At 41.9% G+C, this 11,888-nt stretch overlaps 1 protein-coding gene across 1 annotated transcript in view; it reads left to right on the top strand.

Moving 5' to 3' along the window:
• Nucleotides 1-10,621, top strand: part of PSME3IP1 (proteasome activator subunit 3 interacting protein 1) — a 47,238-nt gene extending 36,617 nt beyond the window's left edge. The window contains exon 7 of the mRNA XM_055079080.1: nt 9,923-10,621. Coding sequence (XP_054935055.1) covers nt 9,923-10,140 — 218 coding nt within the window. The 3' untranslated portion in view covers nt 10,141-10,621. The remainder of the gene's footprint in view (nt 1-9,922) is intronic.
• The last annotated feature ends 1,267 nt before the right edge of the window (nt 10,622-11,888 follow it).

The following is an 11,888-nucleotide window of genomic DNA, read 5'->3' as shown; positions in this document are numbered from 1 at the left end:
TTACGTTTAATGTTGTCCCAGAGGTCTCTTAGGCTGTTTTCATTTCTTTTCATTCTTTTTTCTTTATTCTGTTCTGCGGCAGTGAATTCCACCTATCTGTCTTCCAGGTCACTTATCCGTTCTTCTGCCTCAGTTATTCTGCTATTGATTCCTTCTAGTGTATTTTTCATTTCAATTATTGTATTGTTCATCTGTTTGTTTGTTCTTTAATTGTTCTAGGTGTTTGTTAAACATTTTTTGCATCTTCTCGATCTTTGCCTCCATTGTTTTTCTGAGGTCCTGGATCATCTTCACTATCATTATTCTGAATTCTTTTTCTGGAAGGTTGCCTATCTCCACTTCATTTAGTTGTTTTTCTGGGGTTTTATCTTGTTCCTTCATCTGGTACATAGCCCTCTGCCTTTTCATCTTGTCTATCTTTCTGTGAATGTGGTTTTTCTTCCACAGGCTGCAGGGCTGTAGTTCTTCTTGCTTCTGCTCTAAAAGATTTAAAAGTTACCTGCAAACATTTTTTTGGTCAACTTCTATGGCTTTTCTTCCTGTTTCATCTTATAATCATATACTCGTTTCTCTTGACATAAAAACAATGTTAACTATATCTATTTATCTAAGATTGTAGTATATTTCTTATTTGTATTGATATAGCTGTCAGCATTAATAATAATAAAATGTGACATTTTGGTTAAGCTAAATTTTATTTGGTGTACTTTAAAAAAATACTTGTATATATTCAGAAAACCAAAAACTGTGAGCCACAGCCACCCCCCGCCTCTGCAGGAGACCCTCCAACACTAGCAGGTAGGTCTGGTTCAACCTCCCCTGGGGACACTGCTCCTTCCGCTGGGTCCCAATGCACATACTACTTTGTGTGTGCCCTCCAAGAGTGGAGTCTCTGTTTTCCCCAGTCCTGTCGAAGTCCTGCAATCAAATTCCACTGGCCTTCAAAGTCTGTTTCTCTAGGAATTCCTCCTCCCGTTGCTGGTCCCCCAGGTTGGGAAGTCTGACGTGGGGCTCAGAACCTTCACTCCACTGGGTGGACTTCTGTGGTATAAGTGTTCTCCAGTCTGTGAGTCACCCACCCAGCAGTTATGGCATTTGATTTTGCTGTGATTGTGCCCCTCCTACCATCTCATTGTGGCTTCTCCTTTGTCTTTGGATGTGGGGTATCCTTTTTGGTGAGTTCCAGTTTCTTCCTTTCGATGATTGTCCAGCAGCTAGTTATGAGTCTGGTGTTCTCACAAGAGGGAGTGAGAGCGCATCCTTCTACTCCACCATCTTGGTTCCGACTCCCTTATTTATTTTCAATTTGGATGATCACTCTGTGTCTTTTGATTGGAGAATTTAGTCCATTGACCTTTAAGATAATTAGTGATAGATATGTATTCATTGCCATTTTAAACCTTGTCTTTCTGTTGATTTTATATTTCTTCTTTGTCTCTTTATGTTTTTCCTTTTGTGGTTTGATGATTTTCTTTCGTATTATGCTTATGTTCTTTTTGGTTTTTGTGAATCTGTTGTATGTTTTTGATTTGTGGTTTCCCTGTTTTTCAAGTATGTTAACCTCTTTCTATGTCTACTTGCTTTAGACTGGTAGTCATATAGGCCCAAACACATTCTAGAAAAAAAAAAATCTACATTTTCTTACTCTCCTCCCCCACATATTATGATTTTAATGTCCCCTTTTGCATCTTCATGTTCATCCTTTTGCTGTTCATTGTGGTTATCATCACTTTCACAGAAATTTTTTGATTTTTTTTTTAATCTGTGTACTGTCTTATTTATGTGACTTACTTTCCAATTGTGATTTTCTCTTTCCTATAGATTCTTACTACTTTCTATTTAGAGAAGACCTTTCAATATTTCCTTTAAGATAGGTTCAGTATTGCTGTGTTCTTTTAGTTTTTACTTGTCTGAGAAATTCGTTATCTCTCCCTCTGTTCTAAATGATAATCTTGCTGGGTGGAGTATCCTAGGTTGCAGATTTTTCCCTTTCAGGACTTTGAATATATCTTGCCATTCCCTTCTGGCCTGCAGTGTTTCTGTAGAGAAATCAGCTGGTACCCTTATGGGTGTACCCTTGTGATCCTTTGTTTTTCTCTTGCTGCCTTTATAATCGTCTCCTTAACTTTTGCCATTTTTATTATAATAGGTCTTGGTGTAGGTCTGTTTGGGTTTACCTTATTCAGGATTCTCTATGCTTTCTGTATCTGGATATCTGTTTCCTTCTTTAGGTTTGGGAAGTTTTCAGCTGTAATTTCTTCTTTTTCAATCCCCTTTTCTGTTTCTTCTTATGGGATCCCTATTATGCATAGATTGGCATGCTTTATGTTATCCCATAGATCTCTTATATTGCTTTCATTTTTTTTTTTCATTTGGGTTTTTGTCTGCTGTTCTAATTAGGTGATTTCCATTATTCTGTCTTCTAGATCACTTATTCGTTCTTCTGCATTATTCATTCTACTATTCATAGCCTTTCAGCTTTCATCTCTTCAAGTGAATTCTCTAATTTTTCTTGGCTCCTCCTTATAGTTTCTAGTTCCTTTTTACAGTGATCTACATTTCTGTTGATAGCCTTTCTTAATTCCTTCAGTGTTTTCATTATCTCCTTTTTGAACTTGGTGTCTATTAGACTGAAGATGTCTGTTTCATTGTTTATTCTTTCATGGGAATTCTCTTGATCTTTTAATTGGGAGTGGTTCCCCTGCTTCTTCATTTTCCTTATATTTCTCTTGCTTTATGAGTTTAGGAGGAACAGTTATCTACTGTGGTCTTAGAGGGCTGTTTTTAAGTGGGAACGTCCCTGTGTAGCCTCTGTGGGTTTAATATTTTTTGGTGTGAGGGCTGCTTTTAGTATGGATGCTTGCCACCTCTTTTCTCAGTGTATGCAGGCCATTATCCCCTTGCTAGGAGGTGTGACTGATGCTGTGGTAATTAGAGCCTGCACTGACTATTGAGTGGGGCCTCCTCTTTGGTCTGTGGTTGTCACTGCCCTGTCCAGGGCAGGGTCTGCTCCCTAGTTGTTGGAGTAGAAGCCCCCAGCTCCATTTCTGAGCTGTGTTTCTGATCTGTGGTGTGAGGTAGGAGGGATTGGAGTGCTCCCACTGGGAGAGGAGCCACTGAGTATTCCTCCACTGGAGCCATTCACCTGTGAGTGTGCTCTGTTTTGTCACCTTTTGTCTGTTGTGTGGGCTCACAAAGTACACTGTTGTTGGCACTGCCCTAGGCCTCACCTCAGTTGTGGTATGCCAGCACTTGGCTCTGGTGCCTCTCAGACTTTGTTTTCACAAGGTCACCAGCGCAGATCCACTGAAGTCGTGTCCCAGGACTGCAGTAGTTGCACACCTGGACCTGCTATGGGAGCTATGGAGGCAGCTCAGACCCTGGCCTGACCCAACCCCTGTGTGTACGTGCCCTCAAAGCCCGTAGCTGCTAAGGCCAGACCTGTCCCAGCCACAGGAGCACCAGTTGTCCGTTCAGATGTTACGCAGGCACTGAATTCACAAAACCGGCAGTGTAGGTGTAAATCTGTGGTTTGCACAGCCGTGGGGAGAGATTTCAGCTCTGCTTCCTAAGTTGCATGACCCCTGGGGCTCAGCTGTGATTTCAGCCCCACCTCTGCGTGTGGGCAACCCACTGGCATCTGTTCCCAAGACCGCTGAGGCAGCAGCCGGAGCATGCGAGCCTGCTCTGGCAGGAGGGAGCCGGAGCAGCTTGGGTGCATGAGCTGGCCTGGGCTGGGGCCCTGCATGGAGCCCAAGGAAGCAGGAGACGGCAGGTGGGGAAAGAGGCTGCAATGTTGGCCCCACCCCTCCCTTTTGCATGCCACTTAACAATGGCGCTTCACTTCTCTGGCAGCCCAGGGTTCTGCCACGAACACTCCTGGTTGCAGCACCCCACACTGCAGCCCCTTCAGGCTGTCTCCGCACAGCCAACAGCAGTCCTCTCCCCAGGTCTGTCCTCTAAATCCTGTGTTCCAGCACCCGGCCCCTGCCCATACCAGTGGACATGCCTCTCAGGCTGGGTGGGGTGTGCAGAGTGGTGACACAGACTGTCTGTGTAGGTCTCTCTCTGTCCTGCCTGCCACTAACTAGTTGTTGTGCTCTCCCTCTGAGCCTCTGAAGCTTCTTTTTTGTCCCAGCTGATCTCCCCGCCCATGAGGGGACTTCCCAGGGTGTAGGAATCTCTCCTCTCCTTCAGCTCCCTCCCAGGGGTGCCAGACCCATCCTACTTTCTCTCTCTCTTTTTTTTTTTTCCTTTTGTCCTACCTGGTTACATGGAAATCTTTTTTGTCCTTTCAGGTGTTTGAGATCTTCTGCTAGTGTTCAGTGAGAATTGTTCCATTTGTAGATGTATTCTTGATATATTTGTGGGAAGAGGTGAGTTCCACATCCTGCTACTCCACAATTTTTATTCCAATCCGACAATTGGGTTTTTTTAGAAATTAGTATCCAAGGAAGGATTAGACATTGTATTTGGCTTATATGGCTTAAAAAAATGATTGAGATATAATTCACATACCATAAAATTCACCCTTTTAAAGGATACAGTTCAGTGGTTTTTAATATGTTCAGAAGAATATGTATTTATCACCACTATCTAATTCCAGAACATTTTCATCACTGCAAAAAGAAGCTCTGTGCCCATTAGCAGCTATTCCCCATTCTTCCCTCTCCACAGCCACTAGCAACCACCAGTCAACTTCTGTCTCTGTGGATTTGCCTTTTCTGGACATTTTTTATAAATGAAATCATGCAATGTAGGACCTTTTGTGTCTGACTTCTTTTCATGTAACATAATGTTTTCATAGTTCATGTTGTGGCATGTATCAGTACTTTTTACAGCTGAATAATATCCCATTTTATGGTATGCCACCTTTTTGTCCACTCATCAGTTGATGAACATTTGGGTTGTTTCCACGTTTGGGCTGTTACAAACCATGCTGCTGTGAACATTCATGTCCAAGTTTTTGTGTGAAAAACTGTTTTCATTTCTCTTGGGTATATACCTAAGAGTGGAATTGCTGGGTCATACAGTAAATCTATGTTTAACTTTTTGAGGAACTGCCTCACTGTTTTCCACTGTAGCTGCAGCATTTTTATATTCTACCAGCAGCATATGAGGGTTTCATTTTCTTTACATCTTTATCGACAGTTGTTATTGTGTTTCTTATGTCCATCCATTGGGTGTGAAGTGATACTTTATTGTGGTTCTGATTGGGGTTTCCCTAATGACTAATGATGTTGGCATTGTGTACTTAATGGCCATTTGTTTATCTTCTTTAGAGAAATATCTACTCATATCCTGAGCCTATTTTAAAATTGGGTTGTCTTTTTACTTTTGAGTTGTAAGTGTTCTTTATATGTTCTGGATGCTAGACACTTGTCAGATAGTTGATTTATAAATATTGTCTCTCTGTGGGTTGTACTTTCACTTTCTTGATAGTGTTCTTTGGAGCGCAAGAGTTTTACATTTTGATGACATCAATTTATTTTTTCTTTGGTTGCTTGTACTTTAAGTGTCATATCTAAGAAATAATTGCCTAATTCATGGTTATGAAGATTTACGCTTACATTTTTTTCAAAGAGTTTTATAGTTTTAGCTCTTACATTTTGATCTTTGACCCATTTTTTGTTAATTTTTTGACTCAATAATTTGTTGAAAGGACTGTTTTTTCTCCCACTGAATTGTCATGACACTTTGTTGAAAATCAGTTGAACAGCATGTTTGGGTTTATTTCTAGACTCACTTTTCTCTTCCATTGATTTGTATGTCTGTCCTTATGCCATCACCACACAGTTTTGTTTTTGTTTGTTTGTTTTTGTTTTGTTTTATTTTTTGGCCATGCTGCATGGCTTGTGGGATCTTAGTTCCCCGACCAGAGATTGAACCCAGGCCCTTGGCAGTGACAGCATGGAGTCCTAACCATGGGACTTCCAGGGAATTCCCTACCACAGAGTTTTGATCATTCTAGCTTTGTAGTGTTTTGAAAACAGGAAGTATCAGTGCTCCAAGTTTGTTCTTTTTCAATATTTTGCTATTTGAGGTCCCTTGCATTTCCATATGAATTTTGGGATCAACTTGTCAATTCAGGCAGCTGGGATTTTGATAGGGATTGCTTGAATCTGTAGATCAGTTTGGGAATATTGCCATTTTATGGCATCTTAACAGTAGGCTAATCTGTCTTTTAAGTCTCATCTAACCTATGGGTTCTTCCTCTTTCTTAATTTGTTTTTTGTTTCCTTTATATTTGTGAAGAAACTGGGCCTCTGCCCTGTGGAGTTTTCTGCACTCTAGATTTTGCTAATTGCATCCCCATGGGATTCCTTTATATTCTGTGTTTCCTATAAAATGGTAATTAGGCCTAGAGCTTGGTCAATTCCCGTTGATTTTTTGGCAAGATTTACTTCATATGTTGTTTTGCATTTCCTATCATCATCATCATTATTTTAATTAACATACTCTTCTGTTCATCGCTTACTTACCTTGGGAATCATAGCATACCTGTGCATAAAGAGCTTCTTCATTCCTTTTTAAGACTTTGTAGTAATCCATTGTATGGTTGTACCATAGTATATTTATTTCGTTTTTTATTGATGAACATTTAGATTGTTTCCATTCTTTCTCTATTATGTTTCATTAAATAACCCTGTACATGCATCATTTTTCACATTTGCAATATGTCAGGTTAAATTTAGAAGTAGAATTATTGAGTCAGATATACATTTGTAACTTAGAAAAATATTGCCAAATTTGCCTCCTACACAGGAAGGCAAAGTCTTAACCACTGGACTGCCAGGGAAGTCCCAGTTAACTGCTTTTGGAATGAAATTTGTTAGAGTTGCAATCTCTTTTCTTTCTTGAAACTTCCTAGATAATTGGGAGATTTGGTCCTTTTGCTTAAACTCTGCTAATGCCCCTGTGGTCCAGATTCCTTTGGTTACATTTCTGTGGCTGGCTTCCATCCTTCCCTTAGGCCAGCTCTAGTCCTCCACAGGTACTCTGAACTTGATCTTTCTTTTCTAAGATAGACCGTAAAATTCAATTCACCCTTGAAATACATCATCAAAAAATCTAGAAACAATAAATGCTGGAGAGGGTGTGGAGAAAAGGGAACAGTCTTACACCGTTGGTGGGAATGTAAATTGATACAGCCACTATGGAGAACAGTATGGAGGTTCCTTAAAAAAGTACAAATAGAACTACCATACGACCCAGCAATCCCACTACTGGGCATATACCCTGAGAAAACCATAATTCAAAAAGAGTCATGTACCAAAATATTCATTGCAGCTCTATTTACAATAGCCAGGACATGGAAGCAACCTAAGTGTCCATCAACAGATGAATGGATAAAGAAGATGTGGCACATATATACAATGGAATATTACTCAGCCATAAAAAGAAACGAAATTGAGTTATTTGTAGTGAGGTGGGTGGACCTGGAGTCTGTCATACAGAGTGAAGTAAGTCAGAAGGAGAAAAACAAATACCGTATGCTAACACATATATATGGAATCTAAGGGGAAAAAAATGTGATGAAGAGCCTACGGGTAGGATGGGAATAAAGACACAGACTGACTAGAGCATGGACTTGAGGATATGGGGAGGGGGAAGGGTAAGCTGTGACAAAGTGAGAGAGTGGCATGGATATATATACGCTATCAAACGTAGGGTGGATAGCTAGTGGGAAGCAGCTGCATGGCACAGGGAGATCATCTAGGTGGTTTGTGACCACCTAGAGGGGTGGGATAGGGAGGGTGGGAGGGAGGGAGACGCAAGAGGGAAGAGATATGGGAACATATGTATATGTATAACTGATTCACTTTGTTGTAAAGCAGAAACTAACACACCATTGTAAAGCAATTATACTCCAATAAAGATGTTAAAAAAATACTTAATAAAAGGACACATTTCACTGAATAACTTCACATAAATTACTTTTCCAAGTAACTGATTCATACCCTTATGATATCAGCGTTTTTAAAAAAAAAAAAAAAAAATTTTTCTCACAGAATACTGAAAGTATCCTTGTATGTGTGAAAATAATAATACAATGAATGTTCAGGTAATGAATGGTTTATAATTTGATGTTATGTCCCAAATTTTCACATTCCCCCCACCCCCACTCCCACCCCCAAAATTTAGCCATTTGCAGTGAAACTCTGTTATGCGTTTTCCTGCATTCTCACACATTGTGAATGTTGGCCTGCTCTGTGCCAGGCCCTCTGCTCTATGCCCAGGGGATGGAATAGAGAAGAAGGAGCCCTTGCCCTCCAGAGACTTACAGTCTGAGGAGAATATGGATGAGGAGAATATGGATAAGGAGAAGGTAGCCATTAGGACTGTCAGTCTTCTACAGCCTTCCTGGCTATAATACAGGGATTACAGAGGTAAGAGGGGCTGTTCCTTCTGAATTAAATGGCCTAGGATACTCTTTGAATTGTGGCATTTGGCTTTCTTAAAAATCGTCTAAATAGGTAGTTATATGCACCTAATAGTAAATTGAAAAGGGACAAAAGAGTGTGGAATAAAAAGTTAAGTTTCCCCTGGTCCTCAGCCACTCAAGTGCTCTCCCTAGAGCAGCCACTGTTACCAGTTTTTAATGTATTTTTTCATACATTATCATGCATATTTAATGTCCCCCACACCCCCAGATTATAACTTGTACTCACCCTTGCCTCTTTCATTTAACACATGGTATCTTAGAGATCATTCAATACCATTACACACAGAGATGCTTTATTCTTCTTAATGGCTGAATACTAGTCCATTACACTGGTCCTCTATTAATGAACCTTTCGTTTTCTGTTGTCAACAGTGCTGCATGAACATCATTTAAGTGTGAAGGACTTAGCCGAATTATCCTACCTTCTCTCAGCAACATATATAGATGCCTGTTCCTCCGTATATATTGTTTATTCTCCTATGTTTAAAAGTCATTTGTTTCTTTTTCTGTGAACTATTCGTGTCTTCTGTCTACTTTTCTCTTCAGTTGTTGGTTTGTTGTTGGTTTTGGAAGAACTCTTTATATCGTAAAGAAATTAGCTTTTGTGATACTTATTGTAAATATTTGCCTCTTTTCTTATAGCCTTGTTACCTCTTGTAGCCTCTGCAATCATTGTGAGCTCTCACTTTTCTACATCTCCACTTTTTCACATTACTTATCTTTAGCAGCTTCCTTCCCTTATTAGTACTTACTGTATAAGCAAATGAACTATGTATACTGGCTGTTGGAGATCTCTCTTTGCTTCTCAGTGATATTTTTTACTTACTCCTGATTTCATATACTTGGAACCATGTATCCTTTTCACATTTACATGATGTGTTAGGGGTTTGTTAAGGCAAAACCCTAGAAGGTAATATGCTTGTCAGCCTGATACAGTGTTTGAACTCCAACCCTTACTCTGCAGTGAGCGCTGGGATCATTTTAGTACATTATCTTTTGATTCAAATTTAGTTTGTTTTCTACTCTAAGTGGCCTTTAACCTTAGCTGGGTTTTGGACCTCCCTCATCAGCAAAATGGGGGATCCCTATATACCAGGTTGTTGTAGTGATTAAATGAGGCTGGAAACAGGGAAGAAGAAGGGGTGGAGGAGAGTTCTTAACTTTTCCTCTAACCTTCAAGTTCTGTGTTTTCTAGGTTGAGGCTTTCTGTCATGGAGGTGCTGCTGTGACTCTGGGTTTCCTGGGGCGAAAAGAGCCCCAGCTACTTGGTGATATTCTGCATGGTCTTAAAATGTTCTCCGCTGCGGCTTCAGTTTTCTCAGTTGTAAGCAAGGAACATTAAGATGAGGATGGTGATAGTGTCGACTGCATAGGGTTGTTTTGAGGCTTCCAACATAAAGCCCTCTACACATGGAAAGCACACCATCACCTTTGGAAAAGGGTGATGAAGTAACAGTCCTGCCTCGTTTTTTGCAGAAGCCCCTTCCTGCGTGTCTCTTGGAAGCACATCTCTGAGTGGTCCCTCCATCCACTGCCCCTCCGCTGCCGTCTGTATCAGCATCCTCCCAGGTTTGGGCGCCTACTCTGGGAGCAGCGACTCTGAGTCCAGCTCAGACAGCGAAGGCACCATCAACGCCACCGGCAAGATCGTCTCCTCCATCTTCCGAACCAACACCTTCCTCGAGGCCCCCTAGTTCCTCTGTTCTTACCGCAGGGAGCTCCTCCCCAAGAGTAGACTGGACAGTTTATTCTGCCTACAGGCATTACCTCCCACAGAAAAGTCCTTTGCCTGCTCCCTGTGCACACCATGACATTTTTAACCTCATCTAAAAATGTGCCAGAATCCACTTGTGGCCCGACTTGGGTTTGTTTTCTCTTTCTACTCCAGTACAGATGCCCAAACCTGTCCCACGGCCTCTGTCCTCACTGATGTAGTAGGGCAGAGGTCAGGGTCCAGCAGAAATTCCACCAAGAATGCCCTGGGAAAATAGGTACCAAGCGGCTTGCAAAGCGTTTGGGTTCTGTTGCTTTCTTGTTTTTTTGTTTCTTTTTTTTTTCTTTTCCCAACACCAAGAAGCAAGGACAGTTATTGAACAGGTATCATTTAAACATTCTATTCTAGACGAAGGCGCCGTTTGACTATACTGCATTGTAGAGTGTGCACGGGAGAGAGAAGGTCCCAGGTGATGGAATGGCACACTGCCCTGGAACTAACCTATTCTTGAATGTTGTGTGACTAAGTAAAGGTTCTAAACTACATCTGCAGGGGGTGTCACTTAACACTCATCGTTCATTGTGAAGTTTTCCCTTACCCTTGGCTATTCCTTCTCCCTCCACCTAATCCCATTTAAGACTCTAAACCTTAGAGAAACAAACATAGGCATTATTTTGTTGTAGCCAGAAATCAGAAGTGCTGGTAGGTGTGTGGACAAGGTGACTTATTTCTGGTAGCTCCTGGAATTCTAATATTGCAAGCCAGTGGGACCCACCTGCATATTCTAGCTATAACCTGTTGAGGCCCCTCTCTGTTGGCTACATTTCTAGTTGTGGCTTCTAGCTATGGAAGCTGTTTCTAGACTAAAGGTGCTATGCTTGTCCTTTCCTCTGCTTTGACCTGCTGCCCTTCCTGCTCTTCCCCTCCCGTACAGAGCAGCCAAGACCCAGAGGTGCTGCTCCACCTCCATCCCCTAAAGGGAGGCGGGGGCGGGCAGGGGGAGACAAGGTGTGGAGGCCCTGAGGACAGAGGTAGGCCATGAGCTTCTAACAACAGCAGCAACAAGCTGTAGGCTCCCGTGCTTCAGAAGAGTGAGCCTGTGTGGTTCTTTCTTTCTCTGGGTTCCTACGTCAATTGTTTCTACTTCCTTGGGTGTGAGACGGAGAGAGACACACACAGAATGTGTTGACACTGTGATGCTGGCAGGCAGAGAAGCTACTCAGTTTTAACGTGGGCAGAGAGGCCCCTGGATCTCCTCCAAACCCACTCCGTTTCCCTCCCAAAGCAGTGACACTCTGGTGCCCGCTGGCAGATGGTGACTTCCCTTCACCCATAACCGATGCCTTGTGAATTCTTTTTCCTTTTCAGAGCTACTCTGTGCTAATTGTTCCTGGCTGTCAGTACAGGCACATCAGCTCCATCCTTACAAACAAGACGTTGAGGTAAAACTGTGTAGGCACCTTCTGCTCCTCTGCTTCGTTGTTCTGCAATTGTGCTGTTGCTATTACAGCCCGTACCCAGAGCAACGTCAGATCATTTCAGGAGGCAGACCGAGGAACCAAAGTCACCATCTTTATCTGGTTTGACTTTTGTGGGTTTTTTTGGCCGCACCACACAGCATACGGGATCTTAGTTCCCCGACCCCAGGGATCGAACTCACGCCCCTTGCAGTGGGAGCACAGAGTCTTAACAACTGGGCCACCAGGGAAGTCCCTGGTTTGACTTTTA

Source organism: Physeter macrocephalus, chromosome 17 (assembly GCF_002837175.3).
Source record: "Physeter macrocephalus isolate SW-GA chromosome 17, ASM283717v5, whole genome shotgun sequence".
Classification (NCBI taxonomy): domain Eukaryota; kingdom Metazoa; phylum Chordata; class Mammalia; order Artiodactyla; family Physeteridae; genus Physeter; species Physeter macrocephalus.
Note: the sequence above shows the minus strand (reverse complement) of the source record. Positions and strands in the feature narration are given on the sequence as shown.